Source organism: Pangasianodon hypophthalmus, chromosome 22, assembly GCF_027358585.1.
Source record: "Pangasianodon hypophthalmus isolate fPanHyp1 chromosome 22, fPanHyp1.pri, whole genome shotgun sequence".
Classification (NCBI taxonomy): domain Eukaryota; kingdom Metazoa; phylum Chordata; class Actinopteri; order Siluriformes; family Pangasiidae; genus Pangasianodon; species Pangasianodon hypophthalmus.
Genome location: NC_069731.1, coordinates 5650641 through 5672666, shown reverse-complemented (window position 1 = coordinate 5672666; position 22026 = coordinate 5650641). Strand labels below are relative to the sequence as shown.

The window sequence follows — 22026 nt, the reverse complement described above, 5'->3', positions numbered from 1 at the left end:
ATGAAAGATATATTACAGCACAGAGGTTCACTGCTTCACGTGCACGTGTTTGAAAGCGTGAACGCGCACGTGACGTCACACGAAGCTGCGTGTGCACGCGCCTCAGGAAGTCTTTCCTGGAGGAAACTCAGTTGTGCGAAGCGTTAACGACAAAAACGCCGAAAAATGAGGAATATTTCACTGAAATAGCCACGTTCGCGAGTCCACGGGTAGGATATCGTTTACTTTTTCACTGTTAGTTCACATACACGACACTGAGCAGACTTAAAAAGAACCGAAGAGCAACAGGTTGATACGCTAGTTATGCTAGCTGTTTAGCTTACAGTGTTGTTAGCAACCAACCAGCTGGTTAGTGTTTACCAAGAAGTTTGGCTTTATATACGGCGAATACAGGACTAAAAACAGCTTTTACAGGTTCCTAATGGAAGTATTTTATCTTTTCACACGAAAAGAGTTAATATTAGATTACTATTGGAGATATAAAATAAAAATAAAGTCAAGCCAAAACCCCGGTTTAGCTTAACTAGCTCGAGTTAACGGTTCTAGCTAACTAGTAACAAATTAGCTTTAAACTCAGAGAAAAGTGGTCATTATTGTACATATTTACTACTAAATATCTAGAAATACCTAGAAAATATATATGTAATGTACAGTGATAACTATGAATGATAATGTTGTGCTAATTATATATTTTTATTGCTATTATATACATAAAAGAAAGAAAATTAGTTACAATAAGGGATATCCACATTAAAGACAATTAGGAACATAAATGAACATAAATGCTAAGATGACAAATATTGTGTGTGTGTGTGTGTGTGTGTATATATATATATATATATATATATATATATATATATATATATATATATTCTTTGAAATTTGAATGTTGAAATTCACACAAATTTGACTTTTTTTTTTGACATTGGCTTTATGGAAGTGGTATGCTATTATTTCCCAGGATGGTTTATTACATTTAAAATAAAATTCATGGTGTTGATATTACAATCGATACAAATGATGATATCTCTGAGATTAATATCAACTTTGTGCCTGGTTTTAGTTGAAGAATAAACTCAATTCTTTCCAAAGGTTTTTAGGGTAATTGCACTGAAAGAAATTCTGTCTTAAAGTGAAATTAAAAAAAAAAAATTTAAGATTATAATTACAGGGATAAATATGCAATATTTTTAGATTCTTGAATTTTATTACAGATGAAGAAAGCATGCCTTGTTCCATGGACTTGAGCATAAAATAAGAGTTCTCTCGGACTGTTCGGACGGAGTCACTAATGACGTCATGTAAAGTGTGTTGTTTCTGGCAGACACTGATAACACAGCCCCTGAGAGATGTGTATTGTTTGGGGTTGTTGTCTGGATTTAGTCACTCTGATACACATGCATTAGCCTTAAGTGGAGGTTGAACAGAAGAGCGAACGATGATTCCTATGAGTACTGTTGGTAATGTATAGAGAGGTCATTTTTATGCAGTAGTAGTTATGACTAGTCATTAGGGATATGGTCATTAGTCATTAAAGTTATAGTCAGAATACTGTTGTCTTTAGCCAAAATGTCTCAGAAGCCTGATTTTCACTTCTTAAATATTTTCAATTCTGCCCACCTCCCTTCTCTCAGGTTTAGTGTTGGAACTGTTTCCCCACCATGTCTTGCCGTGACATCCACGCCACGAACGCGTTTGCCTTCATCATCGCCCTGCTCTCGGTGGGTGGATTAGCCGTCGCTACAGTCATCCCTCAGTGGAGGACAACACGTCTGCTCACCTTTAACCTCAACGCCAAGAATGTTACAGTGTACGATGGACTGTGGACCAAATGTGTCCGGCGAGACGGCTCCAGCGGGTGTTACTACTTTGACGCAGACTGGTACTCCAAAGTAGATCAGCTGGATCTCAGGCTTCTGCAGTTCTGTTTACCAGCAGGTTGGTGTTTATTGCTACAAATGCAACATGTTTTTCACACTCCCTGAATTAGTTACTTTTAAACTTTTTAAAATTGTATCAGGACCTGTAATAAGGGAAAGACAAAAGCTTGTCAATGTTTTCAGTGAAACTGCAGCAGAGGCTTTAAAATGACAAACTGCACCTGTAAAAGTTGCTTTAAATTAAGTTACTGCTTTAAAACAGGATCCTGCACAGTTTAGAGTTTTCTATAGTGAAGTGTGGACTCTTCATTTCTACAGGTCTGTTCTTCTCTGGCTTGGCTCTGCTGATCAGTCTCACAGGTATGTGTAAGACGGCATGCTGCTCCAAATCCCCAGACGACATAAAGTCCAGTCGCTGCATTGTGAACAGCTCAGGCTGCCACCTGGTGGCCGGGATGTTCTTCCTGCTAGGAGGTGCCATCGCTATGCCGCCATCCGTCTGGTTCCTATTCCACACACGTCAGTTGAACTCACGCTACGCTGACATTTTCTCCACAGAGTTTGCAGCGTATGTGGCCATTGGCAGTGCTGGCGGCCTGGAGTTTGCCGCCCTGCTGATGTTCATGTGGTACTGCATGTGCAAAACGCTGCCCTCGCCCTTCTGGCTGCCCCTGCCTGAGCCGCCCGTCATGAGCAGCAGCATTTCTGCTCAGCCACTAATGGCCAACGGCCTGCCACCGCCTGTTACCTACGCTCCTCAGAGCTTCCCCCCTGCCGTTCTAGATGCTCCAGCTTTCGTGCAAGCCCCGGGGTACCCACAGCCCATGCCTGGCCCGCTTGTACCGCCTCAGGTATACATGCCCCAGATGTCTGTGCCTGATGGATACGGGTCCGAAGCAGGAGCCTCACAGGCTTACGGTTACGCCCCCTCACAGAGCTATGCCCCTTCACAAAGTTACGCCCCATCACAGAGTTACGCCCCCTCTCAAAGCTATGCTCCCTCTGTAAGCATTGCCCCTTCTCAGAGATATGCTGGACATCGCTACTCCACACGATCACGCCATTCAGGAATTGAGATCGACATCCCCCTCCTGACAGAGTGACACCGATAGAAATCCACTGTGTCCTCCAGTGTATGGCTAAAGATCACCAAGCAACAATGGATGTCCCACTGACCCAGGCCATGCAACTCTAAACATACAAAATTTCTTATTTTAATCCCACTTATCATTAGAACAAGCAAGAATGAAAATAGATGCATAATAGAAAATACACTGAAAGTAATCTCTGTGAGATAAATTAGGAAGAATTTGTCACCAATGTCACCTTTAAGACGAAAGAAAATCCGATAATAGATAATAATGAGCAAAATAATATACACAGGGGTGGACAAATCATAAATTCATTAACTAACCCTCTGGACAAATAAAATCTCCAATGTGTTGCCCAGTCCCATGTTTTAGTTGCCTGGAAACCTAATTGGCACATTAATACAGACTAAGGAAAATGAATGAGTTTTTATAAGAGTGTTTTTTTCCCCTTTCTTTCTTTTCTGGTTGTTGAACCTACTTATCCACCAGTCAACTACAAATAAAAAAAACAAATAGCCTGGACATGAAATCTGTTTGTCCCAGAAACCTTGGGTATTAATTTGTCCACCCCTGAAACATATAAGTAACGACAAAAATATATTTTACAGGTCTTTGTTGATAAGATTGTCAATTTCTCAAGTTCACAAACAGTACAAAACAGTAATAATTCAATAATTCAGATTGAAGTAGTAATCTATTGTGGTCTAATAACAAATTCACTTAGTTTATCAGTCAGCACTACATTAGATATGATGGTTTCATTTTTTTTAAATCCACCTTTCTGGAATTGAGCCAAGAACAAGTTTTATGTTGAAAAATTAAACTATTTTTTTTCTTTTTTCTACTTTTAGTAGACATTTGAAATGAACATTTTCATTTGAACATAAGGGTTAATGTGAGAGTGTCGGCTACAATTTTGCCTGTGACCCAGATGAGGTGGACGCTGTCACTGTGGTCAGCTGTGAGACGACGCTTCCCGCATCTTTGGATAAGACTTTATCCCCCTCATGGTTTACAAAAAAAAAAAAAACTGTCTCACTGTATGAGCAGTGTAAATGCTCAAAGGCACTAAACAAAATGCTGACACTGTAGCTGAAACAAAACTATCAGCTCCGTCACTACACTGTATTTTGAACTTAATTCACACTCACACTTAAACTTTAAACTAACACTAATATTAACGCACTGTTTTATACACCCTACAGACACTACTCATGCTACTGATATGCCTTTGTTAAATGGCAATGCCAGTATATCAGGGTTCTTCAGGACATCTCAAGCCTTTTTACTTATTTTATAGGGAACTGAACTAAAAACTGATAAAGGGCAGCTGTTTTATTTTTCTGCAACTCTGTTACACTGTGTTGTGCAGTGAGGATGAGAGGATCATTTTCCCTGGTTTTACTAAGCTGAATGAAGCATTACTTATTAATTTCTTAATATTTTACACAAATACTGAAGGGTTAAAAAGTTATTTAGATATGAAGTGCTCTGTTTAACTCTGCCAACTTTTTATAAATTTGTGATTTTTATTGTTTTTCTTTCATTTTTTTTTTGTACAACAACTATTGGTTGTTATTTGCTCATGCTTAACGAACTTCTTATTTGTTTGTATTTTTACATTTTGCCCATAAAGAATAGCCAGGGCTGAGGAATCAGCTTAGCGAATGCTATGTTAAAGATGTTACACTCATCATTCCATGTCAAGGTGCATTCTGATGATGTTTTGAAAAATGTAGGGAAATTTTAATGTTTTATCACTAATCCTTTTTATAAAACGACTACGTCTCAAAGCATAAATTACTAATGTCTAAAATATGTACTTAATAATAAAAAAAAAAACACTGTTTAAAAGAATCAACATACGGAACTTTTTGAAACTTGCAACAAAGGTATTAGGATAGACCTTATTCAAATTTGCAAAGGAAAAAAAGAGAATATGGCTGAAAGGAATATTCAGCCTCATGGGGTATAAACCATGGTGAATGTTTATGGATATAATTCACCTGTTGGACCGATTAACCTAAACCAACAAACGTGTATGAATGCACTGACAGCACAAATTTAGTGTTTATTTCCTCTTTCAGAGTACAGCCTGTTAAATTTGTTTTTGGTACACAGGACCACACAAATGTACAAAAGTAGCCTACATGGGTAAAAATGTAAAAAAAAAATAAATAAAAATACAAGAAAGGTGCACAATATGGAGCGTTTACCTGCTCTTAAATATCATTCTAAATGTATTACATTTAGATTTAATTTTTTAGTTATTCCTTATGAAGTGATACAGAATAATACAAGCCACTGATGGTGTACTGAGTCCTGACAATAAAGTGGCCCATAACAATAGCACCTCACTGTGATCTCTTACAGGAGAACAAAACCTGTTTATGTCGCTTGTGTGCTATGAATTAAAAATATGACGCACAAAAGATGGCAGCTTCAATATTACATAATTCCCTAAAGATCTTTTCATGTTCATAATGTGTATTTGCGCAGGTCACTAAGGCTAATAGCGTACAGCTCAGAGTGTCACCCTCTCATACACTCGATAAAGACTCGTCCCATGATAACAGCCTGGAGAAGCTACACCTCATGGAAAACCAGAAACTGTAACAGATATTCCGGTTTTAATGTGTGTTTTCATGTCAACACAGCTGAGACCATTAGAGTAAATGTGTTATGGATATGTGAGACTGTTTTAAAAGTGTAAAATGCCTCTTAGCCAATGACTCATTTGTTTGTTTCACCATTTTGACTCATCTTTGACACAAAGCCATGGAAGCTAACATTTACTCACTGCTAAGTAAAAGTCACAACAGATGTCTGTTCAGTTTGCCTCACTTAGGTGAAATACTGATGTTTGAAAACTACACAATGTGGAACAGAGAACATAATTCCTCCCTCGTTCAGTGGCATCATGCTGGGTTTCCACCCCTTCCCCCTCTATCACGCACTCACACAAGAGGGGGGAATTCTGTAAAGGATTAGGGGTCTAAAGGCAGATGGTCTCTCAGATGGTTTGGTATAGAAATGAGATGGGGTGTGTACATGTATGAAGACAAAGAAGGGGCAGGGGTATGAGGGCATGAGTGAGTGTGTGTGATGAGGGGGTAGGGTATGAGGGATAAGGGTGAATGGATGTGTATGTGTGAAGAGGGGGTAGTGTGTGATTGAGAGTGTGTATCGTAGCTTGTTCTCTCTAGGGGACCAGGTCATGAATAAGAAGCAGGTTGGGGAATGGCACGTGCTTCCCATAATCCCCCAGGCACCGACCGATGACACTATGTGAGATAGCAGGATAGGCATAACAAGGGAAAAAGACAGATTGAAGAAAAGGGTGTAGAAAAAGGAACAAGTAAACAAAAGAAAAGATAGAGGGAAATGGAAGAGACCATATTGTAAATGTGCCTATGCCAAGCATAAAACCTCATACACACATTCAGATACACTCATTAAAGAAATATATTCACACACTCACACAGTCTGTGCTTCAGATGTGTGGGGCTGAAGAGACAAAGACAAATGAGTATGTGTTTCCTGATTGGTTAGTGTTTGTATGAATGATACAGGGAAGTGTGAGAGAGAGAGAGAGAGAGAGTGTGTGTGTGTGTGTGTGTGTGAGTGAAAGTAAGCAAGTATGGCTAGTCGTGCATGTTCTACCTGGCTCACTCTAGAGGCAATGCTGTAACAGGGACATTCTGTTTTGCACAGAAAGCAACAGTGGCATCATATCTGTCAAACCTCGGACATAAAAAAAGCAGCCCAAATGCAATACCTAAAAAAAGCCTCCAGTGCAAAACACAGGCCAGAATATAAACCTTACTATTCTAAACAGACAACTAGTCACATATTATAAGGCACATATCATAAACAGACAAGTCCAAACTAGTCAAAACGCCACATAATATAAACAGATGAGTCCAAACTAGTCAAAACACATAATATAAACGGATGAGTCGAAACTAGTCAAAATGCCACATAATATAAACAGATGAGTCCAAACACCACATAATATAAATAGACAAGTATAAACTATTCAAAACACCACATAATATAAACAGACGAGTCCAAACGAGTCAGAACACCACATATTAATAAGAAGAAAAGTATAAACTAGTCAGAATACCACATATAAACAGACGAGTGCAAACTAGTAAATAGAAGACTTTTTGTGTCTGATTTTATGGTGGCTGCACATTAAGCACAGGTACAAGAGGCTTTTGGCTTCAGGCGTTCTCCACAGCGTCCCACACTGAGACACAGTATGGTGGCCAGAGAGGGACACATTTCTGCTGCAGCACTGCGGATGACAGATGTATGAGCCATATGGCCAACTGGGTTGCATTCGTCTCTATGGATTATTCTCATGTCTGAACTCATCACATCAGAGCATCACCTAGTCATGAGGTGATGCATGAGGTGACGGGGTCAGGGCTAACGGTCAACAAAACCACACAGGAAATGGCTAAAAGAAGCTGGGTTATCTTTAGGGTTAGTAAGATGATGGGGAACTGGTGTGTGTCAGTGATGTCACCACATGACTGCTTATATTACTGACCTTTATGGTGATAAGACAGAAGTGTAGTTCTTAAGAAAAGAATGGTGGATAAAGTTCTGACTTTATCCACCAAGAAGTCAGAAGTTCTTCCATACTCATGCCTAAATGAGAGCTAGCATAATGTACTGTGATTCTTCAAGTTTGTCTGTAACAGCATTCTTATTTTAGTCTCTAAATAGCAAAAGAAGGAAGGTTACCATAAACATCATTACATCCTTCTGAGTGAGTGCTGGGCTTGAACTAGCACGCCTTATCTAAATGTTTTGATGGTTTTAAGTCATAGACAATGTGAGTTACAGAGGGAAACCTTCTAGAGCCTTGAGAAAATGAGAAGAGGAGTTCTGGGAACTGCAATTTCTACATCAGTAATTTTTAGTTTATCTCAACCTGCATGTTGTATGTCATCTCTGAAGTACTGTAGTAATAGATTCCTTTCATTGTTAACTTTGACTGGCGTCCAAGTGTTAAAATCTTACATGGAAAATGATCAAATCAGGATTTTCTTCACTGTGTAATCGGTTAGGTCTTTAGGAGCTGGACAGAATGACATAGGCATCCAATTATCCACCAAAATAATTACAAATTGTTGGCACAGTGGCACAGCAGTTACAGCTACTGGCTCACAGCTCCAGGGTCCCTGGAACCGAGCTCAAGTGACTTTCTGTGTAGAGTTTCACATTTTCTCTGTGTGGGTTTCCTCCAGTTTCTCTGGTTTCCTCCCACCTCCCAAAAACATGCCAGTAGGTGGATTGGCTACTCTAGATTGGCCCCTGGATTGGTGTGAATATTTATTTGCATGGTGCCCTGTAAAAGACCGGCATTCCATTCAGGATGCATTGCCACCTATTATCGCGCCCACTGTTCCCGGGATAGGCTTCGGACTCATCATCACTCTGACCAGGGTAAAGCGCTTACTGAATGATTTGATGAATGATTAAAGAAATTGAAGATGAAATCAACAAATCAGCAGCCAAAACACAACTCTCATGGAGAGACTAGATCTCAATTATTAGAAAAATGTTTCCATCATGTAATCAGCCATGTAATATTTTATCCTTTTTATCAGAATTTCCAAATTCTCTATATAATCCAAGTATATTTCATAGGCGCTAATTCAAATTTTGTATAAAAAGATGTTTGAAACTCCCATTATACACTCTTCCACTGATGTCATGAAAGCAAAGGCCACGCCAACCTGGCCAACGTGTGTTTGAAAACGCCAAGGTGACCCACATCAAGGGAATACAGAACTAACAGCTAATTTTCTAATCCAAAAAAGCTGTTTTTATACTGATAAAGCTGGTACAGAAATCCTTTACAAAGAAGGAACTGTACCTGAAGCGTTAATAATCACTCATACTCAAAATTGCTCATCTTCCTAGTGTAAAGTACGAACCTGGAGAGGCTTCTGTTTTCATCTTCATCATCCTTCTCTCTCTCTCTACTCTGTTTCTCCATCATCAGTATTTTTCTTGCACAAGATGAATAATGCATGGCTGTTAGATCCTGTAGCATTGCAACTCCAAGAGCTGCCTTCTACTTATCCATTAACGTCTTTTTTTTCCTAAAAATGGAGCAGCGTCTCTTGTTTCCTATGTCAAATGTTTAATATCTCTAATAAACCTGGAAAATCATTTCTATGTTACAAATTATATTTCCGCTACATGACATTATATTATTATATTACATTAAAACGCCTTCTCTTATTCACATCCACACTTGTAAGCATACTCCTCATAAATAAGATATATTGGGTGTTTTTAGATAGATTTTAAAATGGTTTGACTATAAAATAAAAAGAGATGGCTGGGTCAATGGGTCACTGCTATGTAGTAGAAATGAACATAAACTTTAAAGTAATTCTTACTTCTTGAAAAAACAGTTTTGTTTCTAAAATTGGTTTGGCCGAGCCACATTTGGCACTGTTCTGAACTTCACGTCGTGCCTAAGAACACCCTTTACACATGATAAAATCAATCTAATGCACACTTTCATAGCTTATTGCTTTATTCGAAATCTCTTCCACAGCGGAAATAAAGAACTTTGCTAGATAATAATAATGACTGGTTTAACTAAATAACAAGTTATATGATTTCAAACTTTAGCAACACCACCATGTCATTAACGGAAGATATAGTCTTTTAAAGAAGGTTTGAGACTAAATATCAAGATGGAGTTGATATTGCTAAATGGCATGAAGTTTATATGAAAACTTTTAATATTACAAGCTTTACATGTTTATCACATTTGTGAGAATTTTGTGTACACTTTTCACAGTGTCAACTATTTGTGCTACAACAGGACACTAAAACTAGCTTTATGCTAATCATCTATGTTTTTCTGACTCTTCTTCCTCTATGCCTCTCTCTATTTCCTTCTTTTCCTAAACACTTTTCCTATTAATCTTTCATTTAAATGTCTACAAGATGCTCATAATCACAACGCTGCACTACAAAGTCATTGAATTCACTTCTCATAGCTGCCATTATAATTATACAACAGGCTAACATGCTAATTCAAATTACTCCTGTCTGTCTTTACATGAATTACATTAATTCATGATTGTCAAGTGATGGAAAACCATGTCTATCACTCAAACTCCATTTACAGCCAAAAAAATAACAATAATTACGTCAGGCTCCTTACTCTGAGCCTTATTGCATTAGCATTGTTAGCACTGTCAGATATTAGTGGCTAATAGTACTAGCTCTCCTGACATGGAACAAAAGGCTCACATATCGTTATTGATTAGGACTAAGATATAACATGCTGGGCCAGGAATAACCCTGTTAAAGAGCTCATTACTTCACTCAGATGTTTCCCTGTGAGGTAAATCTAGAATAAAAATTGTTTATTTATAAATATATGTATAATAAATTGCAATAGCAATAGGCTGACATTTCAGCTAGTGGCTCAAGTCACACAAGTCAACTAAAGGCAATCAGAGAATCAATGCATGTGTGTGTGTGTGTGTGTGTGTGTGTGTGTGTGTTTGTGTGCCTGTGAGAGAAAGTGGACTTTTACTTACATTCTCCTTGCCCTCTTCATCCGGTTCTATCAGGTACGTGTGATTTCCATCGAAAAACATCCCGCTAGATAACGAAACAGAAAAAGAGTGAGATCATTAAGCCTCAGACATACAGAGAAGTAAAAAGGTCATACAAGTGTAGATATTTTTAATGCCTTTCATACACACACATTCAAACTGTCACTTCAGCACAATTGTAAAGGTCAGAAATGTGTGGGCTTTTTATCAATGCAAAATTTCTAAGAGTGCATAGCTGAACACTTAAGCTCAAACTACACCCTTCTACATGTACCTGTGAAATAATGTGTAACTATTACATAAGTAATACTAAAATAACATACAGTATAATACTATTTTGTGTATAATAATTCAGTATAGGAATGATTCACTGCTTTTTCATTACACATTCTAATAAGCGTGTATCATGTGTATAGTATACATTTTTTATTTATAGGTTTTTTTATATATAAAAATCCCAGTTTACTTCAATTATAGGTTGCATCATTACAATACTGGATAGTTTCAAGGGGTGAATACTTATGCAATATGCTTGTCCAGATATCGGACTGCTCCAGACGTAAACACACACAGACAATGTCATTATGTCCCGGAGTCTGGACTCAATCAGCTGAATCATTATTGAACTCCTCTCTACAGATTTAGCAGCAGACACAGCAAGGTGAACTCGTCCTGTATATAATGTCACGTACAAGCACTATATCATATACACACACAAACACACACTCTTGTGACATTCTCTCCTTCACATCTGAAGGGACAATCTTTCAAAAGTTTATAAATAAAATTAATTACCAGCGAGAATGGAAATCTTTTGATAATCATGCTCACACACACACACATACACACACACACACCCTGCTCTCTGGCTCCAGCCTCTAATTGGTTGACCTCAATGTGGACAATGGGTATGTGCATGTATGTTTGTGTGCGTGTGTGTGTGCATGTGTGTGAGACAGAAACAGAGCCAGAAAGCTAAGAGAAGATAGAAAGAAAAAAAAAATATATATATATATATATATATATATATATATATATATATATATATATATATATAAACAATATTTCATAAAGCAAACGCAGTCAGCATAGCTACTGTCTCAACACACTCCATCTAGCACATCAGTGTCATGTAGTCCGTTTACTGGGCTCACATGTGAACATACTGTAGATATATTTTTCAGATAAGTTATATTTAGAATATGGACAGAAGCCAAATATTTATTTATTTTTGGCTTTATTATTGGTTGGCTGGCTTAATGTTTCTGGCTTAAGGAAAAACGGTTTAGCCTTCACCTGGGAATTGGCAGGTGACCAAATTGGGGAGAAAAATGAGAAAAAATATATAGGCAGGCAAAGTTAATAAATGGTAATCCATAATCAATGTCCAAACACAGAGATATTGAAAACCAGAACAAATGGGAAAACTGGAAAACAAGGCTCAGAAATACTAGGTACAAAATTCACAGTAAGACTTTGCGACCAACAATAGCATGCAGAGGATATAAAAAGGCAAATTAATCAAGAACTAAACACAGGACAGGTGAACACAATAGGGAAACAAACCTATGATGGGATAGGAGTGGAGACAGGACTAGAACAGAAACAAAAACAAACAGGAGCACATGGCGTTCTTTAAAGGGACAAAATGCAACAGGGCCTTTTAGTTCATGCAGTTTCCATCCACCAAATGTAAACAGTCAGTCAGTGTGCTTTACTAACTTTCCGTTGTATTATTATTATTATTATTATTATTGTTGTTGTTGTTGTTGCTGTTATTATTATTATTATTATTATTATTATTATTATTGTTATAATAATAATAATTATTATTATTATAGATTTGTAAGTAGTCTGAATACATGCCTTTGCAATAATTGTTCTGGAGAGAAAAGTTGTGTGTGTGTGTGTGTGTGTGTGTAAGCAGTGCACTGCTCTAATTTAATGCTTTATGTAGCAAAAGAGAGAGAGATTTGACCTGACTCCTTCTTACACTAAAAATACTGACAAAAGGAACTGAGCTATCCCGGAGGAGCACACATCAGCAAGGCTGTGTGTGTGTGTGTGTGTGTGTGTGTGTGTGTGTGTGTGTGTGTGTGTGTGTGTGTGTGTGTGGGAGAGAGAGAGAGAGGAAAAGCCCTAGTTCTTTATAGAAATCTTTTCAGGCACCTTGGGAATATGACCAAGATTGGGACAGCACACAAGGAGCTAAATAGTGAGCCATTGTGACTGTGTGTGTGTGTGTGTGTGTGTGTGTGACAATTGAAACATTTGGGAAAAAAATGCATTTAAATTAATTTAAATTTCAGTTACTCGTTACTGTACATTCACTGGCCATTTTAATAGGAACACCTTTACACCTATTTCAGAAACTGCTGCTCTCCTGAGATTTTCACACAAAACAGTCTCTAGAGTTTATACAGAATGGCACAAAACACAAACAACATCCAGTGAGTAGCAGTTCTGTGAGCAGAAGCGTCTTGTTAATCAGAGGTCCAAGGAAAATGGCAGAGGAGACTGGTTCCAGCTGACAGTAAGGCTACGGTAACTCAAACAACCACTCTTTACATCTGTAGTGAGCAGAAAAGCATTTCAAACCTTGAGGTGGATGGTCTACAATAGCAGGTTTCACTCCTGCCAGCCAGAAACAGGAATTTGAGGCTACAGTGTGCACAGGCTCACCAAAACTGAATAGCTGGAGATTGGAAAAGGACCATGTGATGTTCCTATTAAGTGCTCAGTGAGTGAAAGTAATAATGGAGTCAGTGTTCTGAAAGTTTTGCATGTAGCGATGATACCTGCAATTTCTCCAAACCATGATTCATTATTCACTTTCTACTTTATCTGCACTAAACTTAAACAGAACACACACAACACCACACACCCTTGAGATCTCACTCATATTCGGTTGGTATAAAGAAGGTACAGGTGGCCGTGCTCATTAACCTGGGAGCGTATTGAGATCTCACACATTATTATGTAACATATTTACTGCTTTCATTCATTCATCTGCAGTAAATACTTTATTCTGGTCAGGGTCAGAGTGGTTTAAATTACTAATTTAATTACTAAAATACCAACCAAACCTCTAACATAAACACTCATACACTCAGACATGAATGCAGACACTTGAGCTATGTGTGTGTGAGATACAATAATAAAAGCATTTGATAATTATGCAGCTCTAATTGCTGAATGAGATAATTACTGCTTTGGTCTGTCACCGCTGTATACAAGAATGTGTTTATGTATTAATGTGTGTGTGTGTGTGAGAGCGAGAGAGATTTGGTATGATAATGACAAAGAGGATGTGATATAATGGCTATTTCACTGCTGACATACTATGCAAATCTGTATAATATTTACATATTCTGTAAATATTCTGGCAAAAAAGTTCGAAGTTCTACTTTTAGTCAGGTAAGGGTGGACACACACTGTGCGATATTAATGTAAATGTAAAACAGAAATGTAAAACTGAGTTAAATATCAGCAACAAAGAAAATTCTCTGGATAAATGTATGGATTTATATCTTGGTGAGAATCGAATGTCACTACACGGATAGGAGTACACCTTGTGAGGACCTTGTGAGGACATTTGGCTGGTCTTCACTAGGAAAACTGTTTTTTTTATTTAAAAAACTAAAAGGTATGTGTGTGTGTGTGTGTGTGGGTCGGTGGGTTTAAGTAGAAAAAAAACTTACTGCATTCCATGGCAAGTGGACAGCGCCACAAAGGACTCGGGAATATCTCGTACCGTTCCATGGTAGTAACAGTGCTCCCCACCCTGAGAGAAAACACACACACACACACATGGTAACTCACATGTGCTTTTAATACATGTCATTTATAACCAGTACTTACAAACATGTCCTGTAATTTGTGTTAAAACTATTTAATTAAACATTCTGCATTATTCCAGATAACTATTTTAATACTGAAGTGTAATTAATGTAAATTTCCGAAAGGACACAGAAAATCATGTGGATGATAACAACATTCATACCGCAGTCCTAATACGGTAACATTTTGCTAATGGAAACATTTGTGTCACTGATGAGGTCTCTATTAGAGATGTGCGAAGCCACTTAGCCTTGTAGTATAATTATGCGAACACGCACATACAAACACAAACAACCTGGCCATGTTGCTAAGAAACTGAATGGCAGGCAATTCATCAGCGTGCACACACACACACACACACACTAGTTCCCTCGCTGGCATTACGAGTGTGTCTCTGCATACTAATGACCAGCACAGACTCCATCCACATACCAATAGATGCCAATAGCCTTCTGTGAACATTTTATAGAAAAATAAGAACAAAACTAAATAACCTTGTTAGATTATTTTATACCACATTTTAAAGAACAAGTCTACAATATGTGTCCACTAGTTTAGGTGGTAACGTAAATCATGTACATGATTTAGACTACTGCCTGATAAAATATCGATGTCTAATAGTTAGAAACCTGTTCTGTAATTTGTGTCAAAACTATGTGGGATGGACAAGCAATGTCAGTCTCGTGATAAGTGGTTAATATACAGATACAAGTCAATTAAAGCATCAGTTAATATTCACATGAAGCATCAGAATAGGGAAAAATGTGACCTCAGTGACCCTGGCATGGTTGTTGGTGTCTGGTTCGAGTATTTCAGAAAATCTCCTGAGATTTTCATACACAAAAATCTCGAGTTTTAATCTAGAGTTTAATCTAGAATCTCGAGTTAAAATCTTCCAGGGAGCAGCAATTCTGTGGGTGGAAACACCATGTTGATGAGAGAGTTTAGAAGAGAATGGCCAGATTATAATAAGGTCAATATATGGAGCTCAAGGTCAATTGGAGCTCAGAGGAACACTATGTTGCTTAAATAACCACTCTTTACAAGCATGGTGAGCAGAAAAGCATCTCAGAACACATAACACAACAAAACTTGAGGTGGATGTGTTACAACAGCAGAAGACCACATTGGGTTCAGGAATCAGAAAGCTACAGTAGGGACAGATTAACTGAAACTGGACAGTGGGACAGTGGAAGATTGGAAAAACATCACCTGTTTTGAAACAAACTGTCCAGTTTAGGTGAGCCTGTGTACACTGTAGCCTCAGATTCCTACTCTTTGCTGAGTACTGACTGTTACAAAGTGCTGACACTGTAGACTCCTTCCATACATGTTAATTCAACCTGACCTAAAGCTTCAAAATATCAATAAACGCATGTTCTTGTGAATGCGTTGTTACGATAGAAACATATTAGAAGAGCGCAGTAATATATGTGATTTGAATTACAGCTGGGACTTCTGTCAGAACTACTCATAAAAAAATAATCAACACCTCCCGACCAATCAGATTTGAGAATTGAAGAACACTGTGGTAGAAATAATATTACTATATAATAAAGTGAAGCATTAAGTCTTCTTGAGTGTGTCTCTGTAGACTGCTGAGGCAGTTTCTTATTTTAGTGGACACTGTTGACAATACAATACATATAGTCAATATGCTGATGGCACACACCTTAATATAAGTGTGAGTTATAGTGTGTGTGTGTGTGTGTGTGTATGTATGATTTACAGAAATGCTTCTCAGCATAAGTGCTTGGCTGCCATTAGGACTGAGGGGTCTCTCTCCTTCCTCCCTGTGGACCTCCTACAGCACAGATCTGCAGCATTTTCCTGGCAGATCGATTTAACACACATGCCCTTTCTGTCTCTCTGTCCATTAATGCATGTCTATATTGACCTTATACTACATATTTGCATCGTCCTTTAACATTTTTTTTTATTCCTCAAGCTTTTCTGTCTGTTTTTCCCCAAATGACATGCAGGAAAATCCTCAATAGTCCTTACTGGTTGAAGTGCTGAAAGCAGACTCTCTCATACTGTCTCTATCACACACACACACACACACACACACACAAACACATCGTCTTCTCTCAGTCTCATTCTTCCCCTCTTTCATTCCTGAAGGGTGAGGACTTGGCTTTGAGCCAGGCTTCCAGACTAATGACCCAGCATGCATCAGTGCTTTGCTCGGAAGCACCGAGATTTAGGGAGACCATTACAGATCTTACACACACTCACATGTGCACACACACCAAACACACACACACACACACACACACACACACATGTGCACACACACACATGTGCACACACACACACACACAAATACCAAGCAACTATCTATTAAGAGAAACAGATTCTGCATATTAGCCTACATAAAAAAGCAGGAAGTGAAAATCTTGGATTGCATGTAAACAGGAAATGAGAAAGAGAGATGGAGAGAGAGGAGGAAGGAGGAAGGAGGGATGGAGGACAGCTAAATATAACTACATTTCTGCTCTAGAATTCAGTTACTTCTTTTCGCTCAGAGCTCGTCTTTCCCAAACTTCTGAGCCCCTGACTTCAGTTCTCTCTCCACATACTCTCACTCTATGTCGATGTCTCGCGCTCTTCCATTTCTTTTCACAGTCTGGCTGATCAATCTGTTTGTGCATGTTATTGATTATAGCACCAAAATGATGCTCCATGTACAGTAATAGTGCATTAATAATCAGGAAATGTAGCACCTTTTCCTCAATTCTTTCTGGCTTACACCTTACACAGCTAGAGAAAGTGTGTGAGAACAAGTCTCCAGATGGATATTCCGGCTTGTCATACTATAATTAATCAGAGACGATCACACACATACACACTCAGGAGAGAATGAGGGTGTCAGTCCCAGAATGCATAAGTAGGACAGTGTGAGCCTGTCTCCAGTGTGTGTTATATGTGTATCTGTGTGGGTGGGGACTGGAAATGTACCTGCTCGGGGATGTATGCATCTTCTCTGTCTGAGAACAAATTCAGACTCCTTTTGGTTTGCATACACATTCAGGCCATGATTTACAAAACGAAACTTGATGACACCGGCAAAAATGTGTAATCTGATTTAATAACAGCGTCTACTGAGAATCGTATCAGCAAATTGGCACTTCCTGTTCTTGTGTTTGCCTTAATTAGTACACAGTTGGGGGCGTTTCCACAAAAAACATAAAATATGTCACATGGTTTGTAAACAAATAAATTACTTATACCACAGTGCTGTTTTTGAGTTCTGTTGAGTTCTCGATTCTGATTGGTCAGAAAGTGTTGCTGTAATTCCAATCACAGGTTTATATTAAAGCAATCCTTCTAATATGTTATTGCTTCTATAGTAACAGCGAATTCACTCTTACTTGCATGATGGACGTTCAACATAATCTGAGACTAATAATAAACAGTTAAAAAATTGTCGGTATTTAACAAAGAAAAATGTATAATCTTTGTAAGAAGATGTTTATTTAACATTTAAGGAAGGAGTCTCCTATGTCAGCACTTTGTAACAGTTTTCCACCACAGGAAAGTCCTGCTGTTATTTGAAAATAATCAACTTCAGGGTGGTATCAGTAACGCCAACTGCGTCAGGTCACGTCATTCCATTGCATTGTTGATTATTTCCCTATAACACCCTCACGTTTTTATTCCTTACATAGCAATCACAGTATAATTTACTAAAAGTCACTATGCAATCTTACTAACGGTTAAAGAGCCCACAAATTCAAACATTTCATTTCAAACAAAAACAACTTAGGATCAATAATAGAGTTTAATATATTTTGAAATGCCCAAGGAACTACTGAAAATGCCTAAGAACATCTTCAATACCTTTACTATGATTAAAAATCTGCACAATATGTAATTTAGACAGGCCCCTACATCCTCCTTCTCTTCCACATCTAACCCCTTCCCCCTGGTTGTGCTATACTATTACATATGGGGTATAGCATTTTAACAACAAGGGCACACCTAGAAAATCCAACCCTTTATATCTGAACAACTCTGACTCAGAGTCAGAATAGACGTCTGTCCACTAAAAAAGAGACGCTGATGAGGGAGCGACTGTTTATAGCTGCTATAACGTAAGTGATAACTTGCTTCACAGACAAACATAACTATAACTGGCTAAAAAGCACGTTATTTAATAAATTAAAAATCTAATCATTGGAAAATTGGTGTGTATAAGACAAATAAAGCACTTCATGATGTGCTTATAAGGTAAATAATCTACTCCAAGGTAGCGATAGTAACTCTGTTTCATCATACTACCCTGTCAGTGATTATTTTCCTATGTCAGCACATCCCATCATGTTTTATTCCTTACTTAATGACAGCCACAACATATCTATAATATATTGTCCATAATCAGTGCTTTACTGTTAATTTATTAATCATTATTTTATTATTAAATCTCTGTCACTTCTGATGTCTCTTTTCCTCATTTTGGTAAAGGTGAACAAATATCAAGAAATATAGAAATCAAGAGATTATTCACCCACTTGTTCTTGTTGCCACATCCATTAGAGTTTAGGAGTGTAAGCAGTACGGCACTTAACAGCTTGAAGCTGAGAAGAAATATCAGTGACTTCCATATGGCTTCCAAAAGCAGGTAGATTATAGAGTGATCAATCTGTTTGAAATGTAGTGAGTTGTACAAAGAAAAAGCTTTAACTGAAGTAAAAATCCAGAACCTCCCCCTCCCCTCGTTATTATTATTATTATTATTATTATTATTATTATTATTATTATTATTATTCAGTTATTTGTCTTAAGACATGTCTTGAATTGTATGCAATTATGTGTGTGAGTAATATAAGTCTGATCTTTTTTCCAATTTTCAACTGTCCAGTTCATGTATTGTGCATTCTGAGATGCTTTTCTGCTCACCATGGTTGTAAAGAGTGGTTATTTGAGTCCCAGTAGCTATCCTGTCAGCTATCCTGTTGGCTCTCCTCTGACCTCTCTCATTTTTTCCCCATTCTGACGTTTGATGTGAAGATTAACTGAAGCTCTTGATGTGTATGATTGGCTGACTGGATAATTGCATGAATGAGCAGTTTTACAGGTTACTATTAAAGGGTATGTATGAGGATCTTTAAAACTGTCCCATATTTTTCTGCAAACAATACTCTGTTTGACACATTGCTTAGTTCATAGTTATTGACAAGTATGAGACAGCATTCCTGCATAGAAACTTACTTTGGTGATGAATGGTTTCCCGTCCTCTGATATATGCCTCTCCACATACTTTGATGACAGCAGGTCACTGGGGAGAAAAGCAGAAAAAAAAAAACAGAATTAACCAAAAGGCTGCTATTCAAATCTCCCTTTCTGCCTTTCCAACAACAGGACATCGCAGCCAATGGAGTCACTTTATTAAATTATTTTACTTGATCAGCTCTCTCCCTTTCTCCTCTCTTTTTCTTTTTCATCAGCTGCTTTTTTGAGCTTCCTGAATATAAACTCAGCCAATTACAGGCTAAGAAAAGCTCTGGCCGGAACTTGAAACAAGATTTCAGACGTACAGATTCAGTAACTTTTATTGAGCGGAAGGTATTGAGTGGAAGAGCAGAAGCAGGCTGCGGTGAAGGACGCGCTAGTTTGTGTGCTTAATAAGCAAGAGCTCCATAAGGAGTTCACTCAGATACAAATCTGGGACGGGCCATAATGTACCATAATGTACACACACACACACACACTCACCCACCTACACACACACACACGCACACACACAGGATTGCATATAACTGCATGTTCACATACCCTCACTCACACAGAGGCACCAAGATGTGAAAACCCCTGCACGAATGCATACATGAGCACGCGCACACACACACACACAAACACACACACACAGGATTGCATATAACTGCATGTTCACATACCCTCACTCACACAGAGGCACCAAGATGTGAAAACCCCTGCATGAATGCATACATGAGCATACACACACACACACACACACACACACCAGCTCTAAATCTAGGGCAGGTGTTCCACACTAAAAGTAAAAGCCCATCACACTCAGAGATCTCCATGTACACTCTGTTCTCATTCATACTTTAGAGAATGAGCACTGAAGCTGTTTGTGTGTGTGTGTGTGTGTGTGTGTGTGTGTGTGTGTGTGTGTGTGTGTGTGTGTGTGTGAGCTGTCCATGGTGCTGAACTCACTCCCTCATTCTGTCATGAGTGGAGGAGATCTCACACCTGGACCCTGTTCCTTATACATGGTTTTCTTTAGTTAGCTGGATTGAGTTGGCAGTGTGACATGATTCTGTTCTCCAAAGATGTCACTGAACTTCATAAGCTGAAACATGTTCATAAGCAGTCTGAATCAAAAAAGGCTAGATCATTAATGGGGCAGTGAAAAAATACCATGTGATGTATTTCCAGTGTTTATTTGGGTGTGCAGTTTGGGTGAGCCTGTGCCCACTGTAGCCTCAGATTCCTGCTCACAGGAGTGGATTCTGTTGTGTCAATGTGGCCTGCTGTTGAAGCTCATCTGTGTTGTGCGTTTGAGATGCTTTTCTGCTCACCACGGTTGTAAAGAGTGCTTATTTGAGTTACCATAGCCTTCTAGTCAGCTCGAACCAGTCTGGCCATTCCCTTCTGACAAACTCAATAAAAGTAAATGGAAATATTCATTATTGCATGTACTTTCTGAAAAGATGGAGTGTTGGATATATGTATACAATATATAGCTGTTATATTGTATATGTGTCAATATACTGGGATTATCCATAAATGAAATGTGAACTACACATTGTCACAGGTCGAAGCCAAAGTTCCATTAATTTGTTGTACAGAAAATAAAAATGTAGCACCACTTCTAGTGCACAGGCTCAATTACATTAACAGAACTCTACTCACATTATTCAGTGCATACATAACAATAGTGTAAGTGTGCGTGAGAGGAAGGGGATAGTCAGGCATTAGGAAGAGATTAGGATGTTAGATCCTGGTCTGGGTAGGTCCTGACCCACTACTTACGCTCTCAGTGATCGATGAGGGAGTTAGAGAGAGCTTAATGCTCAGGGCAGGATCATAGCCAGCCACCAAAGTGCACATTAACTAGCCTTAATGACTTCGCACAACATAGACGGCCACCACTGGCTAATGCCGCTCTTATACAGTACACACACCCACACACACACATATACAAGGCTATGTATAACTTGCATAATTTCTTCAACTACGTCCAGAATTAATTTAATTGCCTGAATCATATACAGTACACCATATACATCACTGACAATGAAATACAGTACACAAACACACCGCATCGCTGACCTCATCTAAAATCCGTCACTGAGTCACTTCCACACAATAACAACTGCAACTCATTTTATTGGTTATGAGGACCATCAATCTTTCCTCTCAGCTATCCTGTCATAATTACTGCGTGTGAGTGTGTGTGTGTGTGTGTGTGTGTGTGTGTAGGGTGTCGTAGTGACTCAGAACAAACCTCTTTATAAGAATTCACTAAATCACATTTTTTGGTAATGCAGAGCTATCTTTACTCAGCTGTTTCTTTTACTGTCTCAGGTTGCAAAACTGATGACGAATAGGTCCTATTTTCCCATCGTTTGTGGA

At 38.3% G+C, this 22026-nt stretch overlaps 2 protein-coding genes across 6 annotated transcripts in view; one reads left to right on the top strand and one right to left on the bottom strand.

Moving 5' to 3' along the window:
• The window catches only part of adam22 (ADAM metallopeptidase domain 22), a 76051-nt gene that overhangs the window by 29560 nt on the left and 24465 nt on the right, over positions 1-22026 (bottom strand). For all 5 annotated transcript variants that reach the window (XM_026924170.3, XM_053228124.1, XM_026924167.3 and 2 more), the window contains exons 4-6: positions 19633-19699; positions 14280-14362; positions 10561-10624 (exon numbers count right to left, since the gene is read on the bottom strand). In XM_026924170.3, coding sequence (XP_026779971.1) covers positions 10561-10624; positions 14280-14362; positions 19633-19699 — 214 coding nt within the window. The remainder of the gene's footprint in view (positions 1-10560; positions 10625-14279; positions 14363-19632; positions 19700-22026) is intronic.
• cldn12 (claudin 12) lies at positions 38-5176 on the top strand. Its single transcript, XM_026924172.3, has 3 exons — positions 38-209; positions 1635-1938; positions 2199-5176. Exons 2-3 carry the CDS (start codon positions 1662-1664, stop codon positions 2981-2983), a joined length of 1062 nt encoding a protein of 353 aa, XP_026779973.1. The 5' UTR covers positions 38-209; positions 1635-1661; the 3' UTR covers positions 2984-5176.